The sequence below is a fragment of the Pogoniulus pusillus genome, chromosome 35 (genome assembly GCF_015220805.1).
Source record: "Pogoniulus pusillus isolate bPogPus1 chromosome 35, bPogPus1.pri, whole genome shotgun sequence".
Lineage (NCBI taxonomy): Eukaryota > Metazoa > Chordata > Aves > Piciformes > Lybiidae > Pogoniulus > Pogoniulus pusillus.
This window is the reverse complement of record NC_087298.1, coordinates 8,077,521-8,098,892: the sequence shown is the minus strand read 5'-3', so window position 1 is coordinate 8,098,892 and position 21,372 is coordinate 8,077,521. Positions and strand designations below refer to the sequence as shown.

The 21,372-nt window shown below is 44.1% G+C and overlaps 1 protein-coding gene across 2 annotated transcripts in view; it reads right to left on the bottom strand.

Annotated features, from left to right (window-relative positions):
* MAPKAP1 (MAPK associated protein 1) overlaps positions 1–21,372 on the bottom strand; it is a 111,349-nt gene that overhangs the window by 25,157 nt on the left and 64,820 nt on the right. Inside the window, exon 8 of one of the 2 annotated variants that reach the window (XM_064170979.1) lies at positions 4,710–4,817. The exons of the other annotated variant lie outside the window; for it this stretch is intronic. Coding sequence (XP_064027049.1) covers positions 4,710–4,817 — 108 coding nt within the window. The remainder of the gene's footprint in view (positions 1–4,709; positions 4,818–21,372) is intronic. 2 annotated transcript variants of the gene reach the window in all.

The window sequence follows — 21,372 nt, the reverse complement described above, 5'->3', positions numbered from 1 at the left end:
TCAGGTGTGGGATAAAGAGGGCACAGAATTAGAAGCCACACAAAGCACAAAGCACAGCTATGGGGGTGGCATTTCCCTCAGCCCAGGAAGGGACTGAATTATTGGAGAAGTAGGGTACAAAAATCCATGAATGGAGCAGGGAAACAGCTGAGACGAGCCCATGCTTCTGCCCTGCCACCCCAATGTAAGGATCAACTAACACATGGCACAGCTAAACAGGGTTTCTCCTGGTTTTCCAGCTTCCTAGATGCCATGTCTAGTGCCAGCCCTCCCACCCTACCTTGGAGCAGTGGTGCAGGGGCAGAACATGATTGGTGCTCACAAGGATACAGGGCTCAGGCTGGCAGCACAGGAGCTGCCCGTGGGGCAGAGCAGCCACTGCTGCTGCCTGCACAGCCAGTCAGCCTGCCCTGCACTGGCAGACATGGCTTTGGCACTACACTAGGCACTACTGGGATAACTTGAGGGCAACCTCCAACCACCTTTTACAAGCTCTATCTGCTACAATCATTTGTACAGAGCATCAACAAGAGGCACCCTGGCACTACATAGCCCTGCTGTGCCTGGGGTTGTGCATATGCCAGGCAGGCTGCCCCATGCTGCTGAACCTTAGGTGCAATGCAGGTGCCAACGAGATTGGGTTCAGTTCAGTGGAGAGCACAGGCAGTCTGTATTTGCAGGCTCCATCTCCTGGACAGACCCACAGACACTGCATGGCTGACCACATTCTCACAGATGTTCCAAAATCCCTAAAGCTGAAGTCACCATGTGGGAACACACAGTGCTAGACAGAAAGAGATCCCACTCCAGGCAGCTCTGCATCCACCTGACTCTCCATCCTCATGACAGGAAGGACTTAGTCAGACTGCTCTCCATCTCTGCTCACGCTGCTTGTGCAGCAAAACCAAGTGAAACACTAAACCGCAGCCTCCTACTTTAAAACAAACAACAAAACCAAACCAAACCACAACCCAACAACAACGACATGAAAATCAAACCACAAACAAACAAACAAAAGCCCAGAGTGGTGTTTTCTGCCCACAGGAGCTGAAGAGAAAGCAAAAATGGTAGTGAAGCACTACAGTGAGTGCTTTTAGCAGTCACAATCGTGGCACCAGTTTGCAGCCTCTACATTTGATGGGCAGTCAGAAAACAGACATGTTTCCCAGCCTGGAAACAACAGTTGAAGATCTTTGCTCTGTTGCTAGGGTTTTTTTGGCTTGGTTTTGTTGATTTGTTTCAAACTAGGTTGAGTGTAGAGACAGTATTTTTGTTCAAGTAGGTAAGCACTGTGAAATGAGACTTGTAACTCAGTCCAATCTCCTCACTCAAAATCCTGATTTTCACATGAGACAAACAGTAATGAAACAACAGGCACCACAAGCACGAGTCTGGAAAGAAGTCAGAAGCTAAAACAAGGAGCCTTATCCAAACGGACTCCTGTAAGCAGCGGAGAGCAGACAAAAATGACACATCAGTGATACCAGAACACTGAAATGCTGTGAGTAGCTCACTGGAGAACACAGGAACCTGTATTTGGTCGATAAAACAACAAAATATAAAGTTAACTGCATTGCAAAAATGTGCCTTATTACTTTAATGTACTAGTATATTGCTTAATGAAAGTTCTTAATTGTAATACAATTAATTACATACACAGAGTCCCCAATTACATTTTCCAATAAGATGTTGGCTTTGGTACAGGTCTAAAGGCACTAAACCAATTTTAATATATTAAGACCAATTTCCCTTGAATACTAATTACTATCTAATGATAAAATGAGAAAGAGGAACTTTCCAGAAGTAAGATGGTAAGAATAAAACTAAATTAGCCATGAACAGTTCACTACTAGACATAAAAGCATTTTGCATTACAAAGTGCAGGCTTTTAGTTTAAAGATAAATCTTGGTGTGAGTTAGAAAGTCCTGCATACTGGAAACAGTTTATCAGTTTGAATGCTGTGAGTAAATGTTGGATGGACAGGGGATTTCTCTGGACATATTTCTTAATAATGGAAATTTTTATCTTTCATTTAATACCCTGAAATATAAACTTTCTATTTGCCCAAAGGAAACTGGCAGCTATTTTACTAGCAGATGTCTGGCATCATACATACATATATTTATAAATGAATATGAGACTATGAAGAGCACATTTACAAATAATAGCTGTTATAACAGAGATTTTTTTTTTTCCTGCCTGGCATATCTACACTAAAAGTACTTCAAATGAAAACAGAATGCACAAAATGAGTATTTCATTTTGATGTTAGGCTTTTCAAGCTATTATTTTATTAATAGTGTAAAACTGTCAATATCTCTATTCTAGTGCCACACCAAAAGAGAGCTCCTTAAGCACCACGAAATCCAATTTCTTGTTGTGGATTGGTGAACTAGGCTTTGTACAGCACATGAATTACAGCTGATCTTATATACTGTATTGCCCTTGAACACCTATGCATGTGGAGAGTTAACTGTGTGGGTGTTTCACATATATCCCCCAGCAGAGCCAGTGCAAGATCACTTTAAATTCACCCACGTTTTAGCGGAGAAGCTGTAAGCAGATTTTTCCTCCAGCCCTTATTCAAGTTTGGTACGCGTTCAGGAAACTCTCAGCAACAGCACAGCAGCAGAGAGGCAGAATTCACGCAAGCATTTATTACTGTGCCTGGATTACTGTCAGCCTTGAACAAACTAAAGCGGTGACTTGTTCTTGAACTCTGCGGAGTCAAAGTGCCTGCTTTGCCTTCGCTTTTCCAGGTGCTGGCTGACAGATACATGAGTCATGAACTGGACAAAAAGCCACCAGCTACCAATGTGATGCCATCACAGCAGGGGAGGGTGGTGACTGCAGCAGCACTGGCAGCTCTGGCAGCTCCGAGGTCCATCCCAGGGCATTCCCTATTACAGGGAAATCGCCAACCTAGTGATGTTCCAGGTCACACTCTTAAACTGGCATCAGCTGATTTGCTTAAGAAAGGCAAGGACAGCTCAGGAATTAAGAGCACTTTTGATCTGACAGCCTCAGAGATCTATCCTACACCTCTCCCTGTCCTGTTCTGCCAACGATCTTGCTTTTGAGCTCCTCTGCCTAGGAAGGAAAAGGAGTAGTCACTGCACGACTTCAGAGAGAGGGAAAAGTGTTCCCTCAGCACTAAAACTGACATCTACTTTGAGAAAAGCCTTCGAGGCTGTCCTGGAGCATTTGCTTCTGTTGCAGAGCAGACCGAATGCCTCCTGCTAAACTACTTGAAAACTTAGACAGATTTACTGTTAATCTGAACCTAGTCACTCACGAGTGCTAGGAGCATCAGTAGGTACAGCTACAAGCCACAGCATGGATCCCTCCACAGCTGATGACGAATGCAGCATATACAATATACTTTTAATTATAGAGCCTGGATAAAGGAAACGTTATTTTTAATCAAAACTATGAAACTATGACTAGTATGCATCTTCATAGATTAGAAAATCAATACAAAAATAATAGCCAGGATGCAGACATCAGGGAATTCTGGCTTGTGGAAGAGTACAACTTGATTAGTGAGGCTAAAATTGCTCCATTTCCTCATGCACAGCACCCCCACTACCTTCTGCCACGTTCTCTCCTTACAGTTCCTTAGAACCATTTTACGAAGAAACAAACTAGGAACATCAGGAATATTTTGGGAGCACGTCCTGTTCTATGGATGGTGGCAGGCAAACTGGGAGTGCTGAGCACTAAGGTACCACCAGACGGCTCATGCCAGTTGCGTCCCACCTCTGCTATGCCTGAAATGGGAGCAGTCTACTACTTGCTACTGGAATTTAGAGCTACTTCAGGGATGCTCTGCTATCATTCTAGGATAAAATACAAAATGCTACAGCCAAAAGGCACACATTGAAAGGTCTAATCTTTGTAAAGAAAGAAAAAGCTTCTCCACTACTTCAAACAGGTTCTAACTATGACTGTTAGCAGCACACACAGTTTTGGGTGAGAGCATCAATGCTACTGGTTTCCTCCTCAGTGTAATCAAGATTTTTACAGTTGAATTAAAATGGAATTAAAAAATAATCCCCAAACTGAGAGCAGGACAGTCAGAAAGGGTGAAGGGCAGACTGAAATGCTACAGAGGCCAAACACAAATCAATATTGAATGTTGGCTTTTTTTCTCAAGTTTCATATAGTTCCTTGTAAAGAAACAAATCAGGATATAATATTAGGACCATTACAACAGTTACAGAATAAAAATATTTAAGCATAGCTGGAGAGAAGATTATTTGTGTAGCACTTTAAAACTCATCAGACTGCTCCAGTTGTATCTGCATGGCTAATTTCTTTACATTAGGGAAACAATCAGTGCCTCTAGCAGCCATATTGACATGGCAAAATACACTGCAGAGCAGTCACTGCATCCACTAAACAATGCCTGCAACAGAAGAAAGTTTTCTATTTCCAGGGCTTTTCAGGGTTGGTCATAACTTTACTGAGCAGAGTTTAACAGAGAAAGATTAATCATGAAGTGATAAACAGGATGCAGACTATTTACTAGAAGGTATGAAATCCATCATTTCCCTCTGGAATATTGTTTTGGCACAACTGAGAAGTGCCTCAGGAAAGAGTCTCGTCAAAACTTACTTGCCCAGACAGCACAGCTTGTATTCCAAAATACATAACTTATGTGAGTTTAAGCAATTTACAAGAGCAAAAGTGAAAAGGGGAAACATACTGTTCTCCCGGACAAGGCAGAATTCCAAAGTGCTCTGGCTCTCCAAGGTACAGTCTAAATCTACTGGGACATTAGGTTCACTCTGCTTCTCCAGTCGATACTGAGGACCTGAAACATAAAGTAACTTGTAAAATCATCTGTTTTCTAACAAAGTGATGGCTTATCACGTTCAACATGAGATAACTTGCAGCCTAGCAGTAAGGCAGGTAGAAGTTTCCCTGAATTTCAAAGTTCTTTGCCAGAGGGAAGGGGCCTGCCGTAAAAAGGTGGGGGATGGTGTGCGAGGCAGCAACATCGTCCAGATTCCAGTCACCCTCAGCTGTCTAACGATGCTACCTGACGTCTGTCCAACAGGTCTGTATCACTCCCACACCAGACAAGCCTGTGGTACCCTGCCCATGCTGCGAGGCAGGGGTATTGCCTGCTGTAAGAAATACCTGCTCAGACCTCGGTGTATATCGATGTTGTACTACCTGGGCACCTTTCCTGGTGGGAAAAAAGTGTGTTCGCTCCCCTTTGCTCTGCCCTCTCTGTGGCTCTCTACAGACTCTGCTGTGACCCTGGGTGCTGACTGCTGGGGGACAGAGCTCTGTCCTGCTTCGTGGCATATCCCAGCCTTGCCCCAGCAGCCACAGCTAGCCCGGGGAAATGCCACCCTGCCTTTCTGAGCACATCACTCTTCCACTCTGGGGTCAAAGCCTGCTTTCCAAGTGCAGGCTCAACCAGACCTTCACTCACAGGCCTCCACCGGTGTGGAAAGCTGAGAACATCCAGGGTGTGTAGGTCAGGCTGCTGCAGCCTTGAGAGATAGCTGGGAAGGACAGCAGCCCTTCTTTCATGGATTGCTTTTTGCCAGGAAAACAATGTCCATGACACCTCATTTTATCTCTGCCAAAGATGCACTTCTCAAAAAGCTGCACTTGTGGAGCACAGGGTGAGGATTTCCTCACCTAGCAGCAGTGGCTAGTCCTGCTTTCCAGCCTGACTCCAGACCACGTTCAGCATCACTGCACAGCTCATCAGCTGCAAGGAGCAGGAAGGGTCAGAGAGATTAATTTTACCATTTTCCAGAGATCTGTACACAGTTAACACTCAACTGCATCAAACACAAGCATGTACAGGTGCTGCTCAATAAATTCTTTCCATATACACTGCATTTAACTGTAGATCTTCAAGATTCAGCTGCCAACTTCCTTCTTCCCAAACCAAATAAGGAAAGACACTATTTAAAATTCTGTTTCCCAACTACAGAAAATATGCATAAAAAAACCCACTTACAAAAATTAGCTTAAAGAAAAATCCAACTTTCAGTTAAATAGGTTCTTAAACTCTATGCCTTAAACGGAATTTGAAAGAACATCCTAATACAATTCCAGTCAGTTCTCAGGCCTCCTGTTCCCACAGCAGGTGTGTGGGAACCCAATGGGCTGAGTGGGGTAACTTGAGTCAGCCACACTCCACAGGGAACCCCAAGCAGAACAAAAGCCACCTCTAAATATGGGAGGTGGTGGAGGCAGACAGGCTCCTGTCATAGAATCACAGAATGGTTTAGGTTGGAAGGGACCTCAAAGATCATCCAGTTCCAACCCCCTGCCATAGGCAGGGACACCTCCAACCAGAACAGGTTGCTTAAGGTCTCATCCAACCTGGCCAAGAAGGGAGCATCCACAACCCCCCATGGCAACCTGTGCCAGTGTCTCACCACCCTCACTGTAAAGAATCCTTTCACAGTATCACAGTATCACAGTATCACCAAGGTTGGAAGAGACCTCACAGATCATTAAGTCCAACCCTTTACCACAGTGCCCAAGGCTTTCCTAACATCTAGTTCAAATCTCCCCTCTTCCAGTTTAAACCCATTACCCCTATCCTCACTGCAGTGCAGGGCAGACCTCCACTCCTGCTCACAGCTGAGAAACGAAGTGGACACAAAGTTCTCAGCAGTGCAATTTCGCTGTAATTTGGTAAAGCAACACTAAACAGACACCTGAAAAAATTCCAGTGATGCAGAGCACCTTTAATCAGGTCCTAATGTAACACAAAAAAAAAAGAAAAAGAAGAGAAATAACGAAATCTATTCCCTCTTTAGCAGTACTTAAAATATTTCTGAACGTCTCCTGACTTTGACTTATGATAGCATATGATGAAATATTTAAAGCATATAAAAAAATTAAGTATTTTAGCCTCAGATGGCATGCCTAAGAAATGGAATTTGTTAGCCAATTAATTTTAAATTTACTACAGCAGAATTTCAATTACAGCTTCTCATCTTGTCTTCCCAGAAGCCCTGCGAAGCGCTCGCTGCGTGGCCCAGGCGCGTTCTGCTCCCAAAGTGGAACATTATTCCTCTGGAAAATGGAGCCCTCTTATTCCCGGTGCCTCTCGGAGCAGATGTGGAGCCAGGCTGTTGGCAGGCCACAGGAGGAAAGCACAACTGCTCCCTGCCCAGCACAGTCAGCAACTGCACGTGTGGCTGGTGGAAGCATTTGCAGACCAAACCGCACGCGAGGAACGGCAGAGACGGCTCAGACCAGCACAGGCAGAAAGGCAAATGTCTACAGCATCAGTGCTTCTCCTCTCCCAGCTACTGGAAATGTGATTAAAAATCTACAATAAATTAAATAAACAGAGGCCTGGCTTGTTAGGCAGAAGCAAAATACACTGAATTGAAACAAATATCAAAGTGGGAAATTGATTTGTATTTACAAACTGGTGGAGGTTTAAAAACAGAATCAGTGACAGCAAAACCTGCTCGCTTTGTCTGGTCGCAGCTTCCAGAGGTTCCCAAACTGCATCTGAGTGCTGAATGACACCCAGCACCGACCATACTAGCAGAGCTGCTGGTTCCTATCTGAACATCTGTGTTCCTGGTACCTGCTACCACATCCCTCACACTCTGCTCCTACCGCTGACGGAGCCTCAGCTGCAATCACGAGGACCAGAATCTGCTGACACCAGCATCTACCACTGTATCCCAGGGGACCATCACTGAATCTCACACTGAACTCTCCAGCAGAGATGGACTCATCTCTGTGTTGCTAAGACAGTGGGATGGAGCAAAAGCACAGACATCAACACTAGCAAAGCCTTAAAATTATCAGAATCATATGCACACGACAATAAGGGGACAAGGTTAAAAGCTGGAGCTTGGCAGTGGTGTACCAATCCACCAGCTGGATCTACTCAAGAGAACATCATCACTCATCTCAGAAATAATCCTCATGCTGCTAAACAGGCTTCCAACCACCCTGTGGAGAGCCCCTGGCAATCACATCCCTCACCACCACCACACCAGTGGCAAAGGATGGTTTGTATTTGCAGCAATCTGTGAATTCTGTCATCAGGTAAATTGTTTTACTCAGTTTGTGTCAAGACTGTGTTAAGCCTCTGCTAATAATGTGATGAAATGGAGCTAAAGATCAGAAACTAAGGCAACCTTCCACACAAATAACTCCTTTAAAACAGAAAATAGTAAGAAATTAATTTAAAAAAATTTAAATGGACTTTCAGATATTATCAGCTCTTAAGTAGTGTGTCTTAAATATCTGTACACACTTGCATGACTTCTGCTTCACGAGAGATGAAAGATTTTAGGCTGATTCCATTGAGGACTTTTACTACCAGACTTCTCTCACCAGTTCAAGTGATGTTACTGCAGTAGAAGTATTAAGTAATTTAATGCTCTCCTCACAGAATAACATTCTGGGAATTTCAACAACATTCCAATGCCAAAGCTGGGTTTTATGGATTTCTGTAGCCTGATGCAAAAGCTCCATGTGCTTGTAAAATAAACCTTTAAAATCCTGGCATGGGTGGACCTGGCCCACAACCCAAGCAGAGCTCTCTGGCTGCAGTGATGGCAGCTCCAGCACATCCTGCACCCCGAAGCATCAGCCTAGGGCTCTCACCCAGCACTGTGCACTGGAGCAAGGTGCAGGAGTAAATCCTGTGCAGTGTGTTCCACCACCAGCACCTCAAAATGGAAGTTATCAGGGCAAAGTACCCAAACAAAGCTAGTGACTTCAAGTCCCTATTCTAGCTCTGTTATTTCGTCAGAATGTAGAATCACAGAATTATCAGGGCTGGGAGGGACCTCAAGGATCATCTAGTCCTAACCCCACTGCCATGGGCAGGGGCACTTCACACTGGATGAGGTTGCTGAGAGCTCCATCCAGCCTGGCCTCAAAAACCTCTGGAGATGGGGCTTTCAAATATGTGGAGAGAAACTGCTGCTGCGTGAAAGCAAGTAAGGTTGGAGAAACATGTGCTCATGTGTCTGGAGATGAAGCTGGGAACCATGGCAGTAGTCTGAAGTGAGTCTGAAATGGTGTAAGAGAAGTGGCTATGCCTTCAAGCAAACTCTTTTTATTCAAAAACCAACAGAAATGTGTTTGAGGATCCAGAGGCTCCTCAGGTGCCCAGGGAGAGTGAGGGGCCAGCTCTCTTCTCTGCCAGGTCTGTTTGCCTCAGGCATTACATTGTGATTGTAGAAGAGAGGTGATAGCAGTCCCATCTCTGGAAATACCAAGGCCATGCTGGACAGGGCTCCAAGCAACCTGATCTAGTTGGGGATGTCCCTGCTTACTGCAGGGGAGATGGACTAGATGACATTTCAAAGTCCCTTCCAACCCAAGCCATTCTATGGTGAGGTCTTTGCCACTCTTGGGCCATGCTACTGGCAAAGCATCCTGCATGCAGGAGTGTCCCAACTACACACTGCAAATACTACCACCGACAGCACTATTCCACTCCCAGGCTTGTTTAGGTGTGCTGACAGAGCAGCAGCTGTGCAGGAACGGGGCAGCCTCCACAGACAGATGGAGCTGCTAACTCTCCCAGTTATGCTCTGCATCCCTGGAGCGGAGCTCATATACCTCACCTGTGGAGCTGGCCCTCCATAACACACATCCCTTGGCTGAAAATCCCCATTTAGCCCTCCACACCATGGTTTCTCTGCCCACAGACACCTGCTGTACCTTCTTCTTTCAAGCTACTCCTTTGAACAGAGGAAAGATTAGCGGGACTTAAAAGCAAAGAAGGAAACAAGCTCCAACCCCACACTCACAGATCTCCAAGGTGCCCTGGAAGAATCCCACCACTGTAATCAAATTAAGCAGCTCTCTTACAAAAGGTGAGCGGCCATCCGCATACCAACAAACCAATTCTGTTGCCATTTAAGCTGCGAAGCCTTCAGAAGGGGGTTCTGAAAGCATGACCCATCAGTTCTAATTTTTAAAACTTATCCTTTCAGTCAAGACTAGAAAAAGGCCCATTCCAACTTTTATCTTCGCTACAAAGTGCTGTTATCTTGGGCTGATGTCAGGAGCTCTATCTCTCTTTCTGCTGACAAGCAGAGACGAGAGAGATAAGATTGGGAACGAATCTCACTTCTCTGAGTAAATAAATAATCAATACTCATCTAAATGTAAATGAGAAAGTATCCCCCTCTGATAACAGGGCTCTTATCAAACAGCCAATTTTCTACAGACATTTGGCCTCAACCAAATCACCATCATTCAGCTCCAGCCTAATGGCTAAAAATCGTAACTAAATTGAACCGATCACCAGAGATCAACTAAGTTCAGCCATGGCTACTACAGGTTCAAATGTTTGGAATGCAATTTTTCCCCCATTAACTTTCAATAGCAATGAAGAATACCACGGTCAGGGGTTGAATCTGCACAATAAACAAACACTAACCCTTAAAAAGAGAATGAGGCTTCAAACAAAACCCTGAGCAAACTCCATCTCCATCTCCAAATTGGTTAACAGGGTAAAATACAGATTACAGACAGACTAACCTCCACGTTTAATGTTTGTGGAATTGTCAAACCTAAACTAAAAAGACCAGTACAAACAAAACAGCCTCAATAGTTTAAAACTGAATCTGGACTTTCCAGTGTTAATCTCTGCAACAAAAGACATTGCTATGACCTGTTTATCCCTTGTCTTTACCTCCCTCTCAAGAGCTCCACTAACTTCTCACAAAAGCTCTGGTTCCAGCTGTGCTCTTTGTTAGCTGCTCCTGCAGGATCCATGCATCTATTCAAAACACTTCTGAATTTCTGATTTCCATAACATTGACCTCCAGAATTTATTGCACTGTGTGGGAGAAAGAATTTCCTTTTGTTTTGATGAGTCACTGCCAACCCACCACTCTGGGGGCATGCAGTTCTTGTCCTATGAACAATGGTGATAAAACCCTCCCACAATTTACCATCTCCACCACACACACTTCACAGCCTTCCTTTGTACCCAGTCGTGTCTCTTTCCAACTGGAAAAGACCCTCTCTCCTTAGCATCTACTCCTCACTTCCCATGTCAGATCTGTTTTAGCACTCGTCCGTTGCTGTACCTTATTACTTCCCTATTATCCTTTTGGAGATAAAATACAACAATTCAGATGTGGGCACACCATGATTTATGGACTGGCACAGTAATGCTTTCTGGTTTGGTCATCTTTCCTAATTTCTGATGTTTAATTTGTCTTTTTGACTGCTCCTAAGCACTGAGCTGAAATGGTCAGAGAAGTAGAGGATACTTTTCCTGGCCGATAGAAGGTAATTAGAGGCCATCACTGCATGCATAAAGTTACCTTGCTTTTCACCAAGTATTCTATTTTGCACTCATTGACACCAAATTCCCTCTCCCACTTTATTGTCCTGTCACTCAGCACTGTAAGATACCTCTGCAGTGCTTCACAGACAGCTTTTATTTGCACTATTCTTACCTCTTTTGTATCAACAGCACATTTTGTCACATCAGCATTCACCTCCTTTTCCATGCCCCACATTAAGGGAACAATGCAGGTTCTACCAGTTCCACTGGAACTCCACCAGTAACCTAGTTACTAATAACGGAGGGCCATTATTCCTATTCTTTGTTTCCTGTCTTTTAATCAATTATTAATCCGTGTGAGGATCCTCCTTCTCATCCTCTGACAGCTTAATTGCTTTATGAGCCTTTGTCAAATCTTTTTGGGAAATCTCAGCATGCTACATAAAACCCATCCTCCCTATTCAGATGGGCTCCCACTTCCTCAAAGACTGGCTTCTGAGGCACAACCTGCTCTGCAAAAGCTGATTTCCACCCCCCCTCACTGTATTGCATCTGTTGGCATGTCATCTATTAATTGCACTCTTTGCTCTGATTTCATGTCACAGTTTTGCAGTCTGCCTGGTGAGGAAGCCACGGCACACTGGTCTCTCCTTGAACTCCTTCAACTAACGCTGCCATCCACGCCTAGGAGAGCAGCAGATACAGGCAACATATTCTACCTCATATTTAACAGTACAGCATCTTCATACCTCACCTCCACCAAATTCCTCAGTGAATCCTGTCTGATCATGGTGGTTTATTACTGTTTGAGGCTTAGTTCTAAAAGTCAAACTCCTGGCATAGTTTCTCAGACAACTATCTACAGAACATCTTCAGCCTCCAAATGCAAAGCCTGCTGCAGAAAAGAGTAGATACTCTGCCAAGTATCAGCAGAATAGTGGGAAGAAAAAAAATAAGGCATCTAAAAAACCACCTAAAACCCCACCAATGAACCACCAAAAGAGTCCCCAGCAGATGAAGACCTGTGCCTGGTGAGCCAGCAAATGCTGTGCCAGCAGCTACGAGGCCATCTGAACATTCATGGTGGTGAAGGGTGTCATATTTTGGCGTGTCACCCGAAACAACCACAGAACTTTCTGTGGTTCTTTTGGAGGATCTCCACGTCTCTGCACAGACAGTTCCTGTCCCTGCCTGGGCTGCACTCACATGAGAGCCAGCGTGGCTGTGTGGGGATGAGCAGCGTGGGTGCAGCGCAGCAAGGTGATGGACATGTCACACGCCTCACCCTCAGCACTGCTGGGCACGTGTGGGACCCAGAGAGCTCCACAGTAACACAGGAATCCTACAGTACCACATGAAAAATCAGAACTAAGATGGTTAGGCACTCATTGCCTAACAGCCAGGGCAGCAGACAGCAAATAAGCAGAAGTGAATGGAAGCTTTGTTTCAGGCTCTGTCCACATACAGAAGTAAGACAGGAAAGTAGTCAAAAGAGAACAGCTGATAAACATTTAATGTTGATGTCTGTGGCACTTCCCTACTTCAAGTTTCTCCTTCCACAAGGATGCATGATTTATTGCTTCGCTGCTCCAACCCTAGGTTTTGAAAGTGTGATTTCTTTTGAGTTTAAACTATATTTATATTTATTTTTTTTTTGTTATCACTTTTTTTATTATTGCTATAGAAAATATTTGCTGGAAATATGTTGCAGCTATTACAAGGTCATAAAAAAGAGGAGGTTTATGTATTTCTATCATTTCAAATAGTCTGTCAGAAAGTATCAGTCGTGCTAAGTGTAAGACTACTGGATTCCAGCTTTCCCTCTGCCAGCACATGGGCAGCATATGGAGGAACTAAAATAGCTCAGTGTGGAAGCTCCTTGGGTGCTGGCTGGGAGCAGGCGAGCTGTAGCATCGCTGCCTCCTCTGGGAGAGCCTCCCTGGGAGCAGGCTGCCTCCGGAGAGGCACTGCTGAAAAGCAGCTTCTCATCACTGCTGGACACTGACCCTGGGCTAGAAGATGAATACTGGGCTGGGACTATAAACAAAAGAGGACTGGAGAAGGAGAGGGATCGATACACTGCGGAGAGCACAAAAACGGGGAACAGAGAGGTCTCGGGCCTCCTGCTGTAGGATTATTTTAGAAGACAACAGAAGGGACAAGGATTCCATTGTGTGCTTGGCAGTGACAATAAAACAACAGAAAATATGTAAACAGTTTTGAGAGGAAATAGCTGTAAAGCCAGAATGTTTACATCTGAAATCCTACTGCTAGGAGAACATCTTAAAGCTGTTTATCCGTTAAAAATCCCCAAAGCCCCTCAACACCTCTGAAGTGGAATAAAGATTTTATCATTACAAATGCAAATACTGGTTAATAAATAAAGATATTTAAACAGTGAAAACAAACTTTTAACATTATGCACAAGCATGAGACTTCTTTTTTTCTTTCCCCCTCCCCAGTCCAATCTGTTTTTTCTTAACTTGCACTGTTGTGACATTACTGAATTTTACATACAGTTATCTGCCGCTCTCTGCAGAAATACAGATGGTTTTTGTAGAAATAAACAGTCATTTATATGAAACAATTGTAAAATAGTTTATGGAAACCAGTGGTGTAATGCATTCAAATAAATGCCAGGCCGGGCTGATGGAGAGCCAAGGTGTTAAATCACACTGCTTAAGAATTCAGCTGTGGGAAACAGATAGTAAATCCAGAGTGACAGAATTTCCAGTGATGGCAAAGGTTTCTGACATCTAGTCCAGTACACAAAAACTACAGCAGTTCAAACCCATTTTACTTAACACTACCTTGACAGCCAGTGAAATTAAAGAATTTAGTCAAAAGCCCCTTAAAAAGAAACAAACACTTCATTTCTGTAATGCTTTTTTGGGGGCAGAATAGAACATGTGCAGTCTAACTAGCAGCAAACCAGCCCCCGCAGAATATTCACCCAAGTGTCTTGTTTAATTGCAACTAGGAACTTGTATTCTTTTGGCATTAGCAGTATAGAGCTCTAAATAAGGCTGAAAGGAAAAGAATTTATCCTGTTTGACCTACAGTGTAATGTACCTAGAGCAGAAAGACTATGCACAGATTAATTTCTTTAATCAGAAATTGAAGAGGTAATGTCAGGCAGCAGCTCTAGCACTGCTGGCAGGACAGGACACACTGCAGGCAACACACCCCAAGTGCCTTCTGCCTGTAAGACAGCACCAGTGTGAACATCTTGCAGTCCCAGCTCAGGTGGCTGGGTGTGATGCAGATCAACAGGAGGTTTCTACCTTCCTGACTTGGATTATAAAGCAAGAAAGGTGCTTGTTCCTGGTTATAGACAGCTAAGTGACAGGACTGCAACAAGGGGCAACACAACCAACCCATGGGAGTACTTCAGGCTTCAGAAAAAAACCCAAACAACCCAAAAACCTAACAGGAAGGAGATGGTCCCATGGATGTACCTGGTGTATCTGCTTTCATCAGAGAGGACCAAATAAACAAAGAAACCTCTATCATCCAAACACTGAACTGCCAAATTTAAAATGTCATGTAAATTACAGCTTTGCCACCAATCCAGAACCACCAATAAAGGTATGATTTCAAGACCAACAGCACTAAAGTAAACTCAGGTTAATATTTCACTTCCATTTCACAGGCCAGGAATGAAAAACTTTCCTCAGCCATTCTGGTTGATGTCCAGGATCCCATCAGCCCAAGCACACAGGACTAAGGAGCTATTTCTATTCTGACTATTCACAAACTCTAATCCCGAGGAGCTGTTCCAGCATCCCCACTCCCCCCATCATGTCAGTGTCTGCTCAGCATCAGCAGGCTGGTGAGAAAGGGCTTGTTGAAATAAATGATTACTGCTGCAAAACAGAGATGGAGTTTGTAGGCAGAAGGAAATCATTTCAAGCAGCCTCCATCCCACCCTTCCCAGCACAGAGGGGCTCACCCTGGACACACCAATACCACTGAGGAAAACCTGCTATGAAACCAACAAGTAAATATTCCTCTGCTTAACACATATCATGGCTGAGAGCAAGTGAGACCCAAACACAGCTCCAGGAATGTGGGGCAGAAGGTGCCGAGCAGGAGAGGCAAGGAAAGCTGTAACCTGGTGGCAGCAAGTTACCCAGAATCACAATGGTTGGAAAAGATCTTCAAGATAATCAGGTTCAACCATTCCCTAACTCTATGAGGGACACTGCCACACCAAGTCCCTCAAGCTGAAGCTGCAGGATCTGACATCTCCTCCACAGGACTGGTGAAGAGGGAGAAAAGTGGGGACAGCTGAGGCTACATGGTTCACTTAAGTCTTTATCACTACAATCCCCCTAGTGAGAGGAGAAGAGCAAGCAGGAAAGCCTTTACCAAAGATCTGCACCTTTTGGTGATACTTTTAATTTAAGCCCTGCCAATACAAACTACTTAATGCAAGGAAAATCAGGATCTCTGAAGTATTTCCAGGTAAAGCCATTTATAACTGGGGGCACAAGACTCTGCATGGATGTTATAATTATCCAAAACAAAGTACTGGAAGCCAAGGAAGCTCTAAACTACCATTAAGCAGAAAAGCATGCATGTAAACACATGGAAATACAAATTAATTGGCTTTTCACTGTCACAGATGCTGCAGCCTCCATCCCTTGAAGAGTCAGAGCAAACATATGCATCGCCTACTCTAACATATTTACTTTTAAATTTAAACTCCTGTTACCATCATGCAGTGACAGTATCAAGCTTTAATGACAGTTTATTCTGATTGTGATTCATCTCTTACAAACGCTTTAATCACAGGGCTGTGGTTTTACATAGTTCCTTTTATCTTCCAAATTCTCCTTCTTTATATTTCTAAATATATATATATGCAATAAAACTACAGATACTCCCTCTGCCCTTTTCTGGCCATTTCTTTTTGTCCCATTCCCCTGCCTGCACAGTAAGGATGAGGAAGCAAAGCCCACTGAAATCTGCAGCTCTCTCAGCAGTACAAGAAGCCAAGGAGTAGGACTCTTGTTTCCAGTCACTCCAGCACCAAGGCTGATGCCAGGATGGCAGCCAATGGTCAGCATAGTGGCCTGCATCTGAGTGGAATGCAATGGTTCCCTCCTGGCCTTGACACCTATAGCTCATCAGATCCTCCTCCCCTGTGCTTTCCAATGCCCCAGTGTCTCCCAGGTTAAACCAGAACAGCAGGCACCACACAAGAGATGCTCTGAATTAGCACCTTTGCTTATACTTTGTTTTCTCCGGCAGCAAGCAACCACCCCTCATAAAGGAAAGCCACCAACCCAGGTCAGAAAGGCAGCTGCAGCTCTAGGCACCCCAGGGGGCACAGGGACACCCTGCCCTCAGCCAGGCAGGATCCTGCAAGCCCTGCAGATGGGGTCAGGAGAAGCATCCTGCTGAGAGGCTCCCAGCAAGGTCTCTTAGGAATTGCAGCAGCCTGGCATCAGGGTCTAAATCTTCTGGAGGAAGAAAAATATTTATTGATGGAGAATAAAAAGAAAATACCATTAATGCCAACAGCCATCTCAAGACAACACATCAGAGTCCAAGGACTTCAATCTATTTAGGAACTTTTAAAAGCTATATTCTGTTTGAGAAAGATGTTGAGATGATCCAACATGTCCAGAGAAGAGCAACAAGGTTGTGTCTGGAGCAGAAGCTCTATGAGGAGCAGCTGAGGAAGCTGGGGTTGCTCAGCCCAGAGAAGAGAAGGCTCAGGGGAGACCTTATTGTTCTTTACAACTATGTGAAAGGATGTTGTAGCCAGGTAGGGGTTGGCCTCTTCTCCCAGGCAACTAGTGACAGAACAAGGGGACACAGCCTCGAGCTGCAGCAAGGGAGGTTTAGGAAAAAAGTCTTACACAGAAAGAGTGATTGCCCATGGGCATGGGCTGCCCTGGTGCTCATGCCAGGGGTTAGCTGATTAGATGGTGTTAGGTAATGGATTGGACTTGATAATCTCAAAGCTCTTTTCCAACCTGGTTAATTATGTTTTGGGGGGTTATTAAGGGGTTCTTAGGGGGTCATAGTCTTAGTTTCTTTAAAGACCTAATTTCAAATCATCTTAAAATAATTTTCCCATCATGAAAACAGAGATGTGTGCAGGATAGGGAGCAGACCCCTTGTCTGAACTCTCAGGCACAGTTCCAGCAGAGCCATTCTGCACATGTAACAAAGACCCTAGGCCCTTGCTGTAGACACCATATTTGCTGAGGACTCCCCAGAAGCAATCTGCCTTCAGAAGCAACTGAAGACAATCTGATCCGCGGAAGGAGCAACTCTGCAGGTTACAAATGGCTCCTATCCTCCCTCCTCTCCACTGCCTGCAGTCACTGCCACGTTCCCATCCTGCCACCCCAGCCCACGCTCTGACCATGGGGACATGAAACCACTGGGCCCCTTCCCAGCTCTTTAAGAATGCCAACTCTCCTTAGCATCTATGAGAGGCAGGAACAAGACAAATCAAACACGGCACCACAGCATCAAGGCTGAGTATTTACAAACAGCACTGCTGAGATACTCCAGGAATAGAAAAACTGTGGGACAGGTTTAAATGAAAACCTTCAGTGTTACAGCATCCACACGATTTCCCTGGGGCCTGGCAGGGTGCTTGACAATAAGTGGTTTTTTTTCCACACAAATACTATCTTTGTATTGCAGTTTTTGCTTATCTCCCATGTAAGTTTTGAATAAAATGTGTTTATAAACAGTTTCAGAAGCACATTTGTGACATGAAATTTGATATTAAAAGTGGTGCAGAGACTGATAGGTGAGAAGGGAAATTTTCCAATGAAACCCCAGATCTCTTTTCTCTAGTTGCTTCCTGAATGGAAGATGAGCCCCATGTCTGCAGCAACACTCTTGCTTTTGAGCTTCTGTTCCCAAAGTTCTGTAAGGTAACTTAACAGCTCTGGGAGAACAAATATGAAATACAAGAATAATAAACCATTACAAAACAGGGTCTGTAACAGGCTGTGCTGTGTGCCACAACTCCCAGTTACCTGGTGATGGAACAGATTATTTTAACTGACCTTTGCAGCTATAATTCCTTTGATTCTCTTGTAGAGACTAAAATACCATACAGAGGGCTTTTATTTTTATGTCCTATGCCTGTTTTTCGAATTTTTCTCTTGCCTTATTATTCATCTTCCTGTGGCAGTGAGATAATACATTTAGCCAGACCAGTAAGATTATTTCAGGCTATTTTCGGTCACTTTGCACCTTTTAAAGAATGCAAAAAGCACTGTTTGACAGCTGCTGGGGACTTGAATGTTATTGTAAAGCAGCTGTTTTCATTTATAGAAAAAGTATTAGTCTTTCTGCAAACTGAACAGAATACTAAGTTAATAACTCTCCCTCTAACCTACGGAAAATACAGGTCATGTCTGTGAAATGTTGGCAGAAGGTATTGTTTATAACAATTAAACTTGTGTAGCGTTTTGTTCTTAAAAGGACCGAGCATTTCTGGTTCAGGGACGTTTGCAGTTTGGAGCAGCTATTAAATAATCATCAGTAGCACGTTCACCCTGCAGAAGAATTTCTCCTTAAAATGAGAAGAGATTAATCAGACAAGGTTTCTCTGTTCAGGAGAAATTTCAAATGAAGAGAGGCTGACACGGACCAGAAACAGGCAGGAGCACTCTAACATTACAGCATTTTACACTGCTTAGTTTTGTCTCTCGTTTCCTGAGAGCACTCAGGTTTTATTTACTGACACTGATGCTTAATTTGTCCAAAAACAAAGACTCTGCCCACATTCTCTCTGCATTCTTTCTTACTTTACATTAGTATTTATAGCCCACTCAGTCAAGCTCTGGAGGAAAAGCCATCCCAGAGAATATATTTGTTGAAGAGCAAAAGGGATGAGACAGCTCAAAGCAAGGATGATAACTTTCAAGTGTACATATAGCTGCTGCACGTATTTAATTGAGAATCACCATGGCATCAATATACAGAAAGTATCAAGCACGAGGCCATCATCTTTCTTATGTTCTTAAAATGGTAAGCCATGCACATGTATTTTATAGAAAATATTGGATGTGGCCTCCAGTGCAGATATAAAAAACCTGATAAGATCTCCTTGCCTACTGCACATTGTGAGATGCTGTCAGACCTGATCGGAGCTGTGCTGCGCTATCTGAACATAAGGGTCTCTGCATTTCATCCTGGAAACACTCTGCTTTCCTTGGTCCAACTGAGAGCTTTCCTATAAAGCAGGATTTAAAACGTGCAGCTACCACAACTTCAAGTTGTCAGCCAACTGGGTAACGTGTAGGTAACGGTAAAAGACCAGCAGCAATACACATCAGATTGATTGTGTAGGAAAACCATTTAGCAGCAAAGCAAATCAAGTTCTGCTGATAAGGGCATCCTACAGTTATGCAACACAATCGGTGCGACCTGCAAAAACCTCCACTGCAAATCATGAAGATGAGACTTTAAAAGCATGCCTGATATCCACCTTTTTGTAGGAGTTAATATTAAGACTCTCACAGATTTCTAGGGAGCAGAATTATACTGGGTACCAACGCATCCAAATCTCACCTTCTAAAAAGGCTTTTCAAGACTCCATTATTATATCTGTCCAAAACCCAGACTGTACTGTATCTGACATTCTCAGGAAGAACAAGAAGTTCTTCCACTCCTGATTTCAAGCATGTGATTCCCTTTCTGTAGATCTGCCAGACTGCAGACCAACTCCAACTTTATATTTAAACCATCAGCTGCTGGAGTGCTCACTATGTTCAAAACACTCTCTAACAGATCTAGACATGGCAAGTTTATACCAAGTAATCCTTAAACTGCTGATGGATGTTGGAGCTTTCACACAGGACGTTCATTCCCAACATGCCCCAGCATTGTCAGGCCAATGGATATGCACAGCAAGATCCCTGTAGCACTGAAGGGAGCTTTCAGCCTTTTCCCCCTCCCTGCTGCACACACTGTGGTCAGGATATCACCCATTCTTGGTCTCCTTCTCTCCCATTCTGTCTATTTTGAGAAAATTCTCTTGCATGTGATGTCCCCGAGCTTCCCTCAAGGTGGTCCATCACTGGATTGGACCAGTCTCCTCTGGGAGTTCACTCCACAACCCAGAGTATTTCATTTCCAGCTCTCGTGTAAAATATGCATGTGCAATACACACTGCTGAGCATGCAATAGGTTAAACAAATGGATGATAAAGTATTCTACTTAGTTATTTTTCATTACCATAAGAAAACATCAATTACATTTTCTATTTTATGAGTGTACACAAGGGAATCCATTACAATAACAGCAAGGTTATATGACTGGTTTTGCTGCTTCTTCCCTAAGCAAAAAGAACAGTTAGCTTTAAAAGACAATGACTGCAGCCCAGAGAAGAGGAACACACACCAGTGTATCTGCATAGACAGTTCCTATCCTGATTTATCCAGCCTGACTCCAACTAATTAAACATCTGCCTCAACAATTTCCGCTGCAGATTTATCTTTCCCAGTATGTAGCACTGACTGGTTGTTGCAGGCTTTCCCTAACTTGCAGACATTCCCATGTACTTCTTTGAGTTGGCTGTTCGGGCATGTGGCAAGAGATGATGCAGTATTCCCATTAACCCCCCGCTGCTGCCTGTGCTGGGACAGGTCACCAGGCTCCCAGAGCACTGCTTCAGTACAGCCATGTCCTCTACCAAACGACTTCAGGGCTGCAGTTCTCACAGTTATAACACATATAGGTTATTTTACCACCTGTGTTTCCTGTGGACTGACTCAAACATTGTTACTTAAAAATGGTCACAGTTCATATGTCTAAAGAAAAGCCTTGTGGCACTGAGCAAGGGATAAAAAGCCTTGTGGCACTGAGCAAGGGATGAAAAGCCTTGTGGCACCGAGCAAGGGATGAAAAGCCTTGTGGCACCAAGCAAGGGATGAAAAGCCTTGTGGCACCAAGCAAGGGATTAAAAGCCTTGTGGCACCGAGCAAGGGGAGAAAAGCCTTGTGGCACTGAGCAAGGGATAAAAAGCCTTGTGGCACTGAGCAAGGGATAAAAAGCCTTGTGGCACCGAGCAAGGGAGAAAAGCCTTGTGGCACTGAGCAAGGGATAAAAAGCCTTGTGGCAC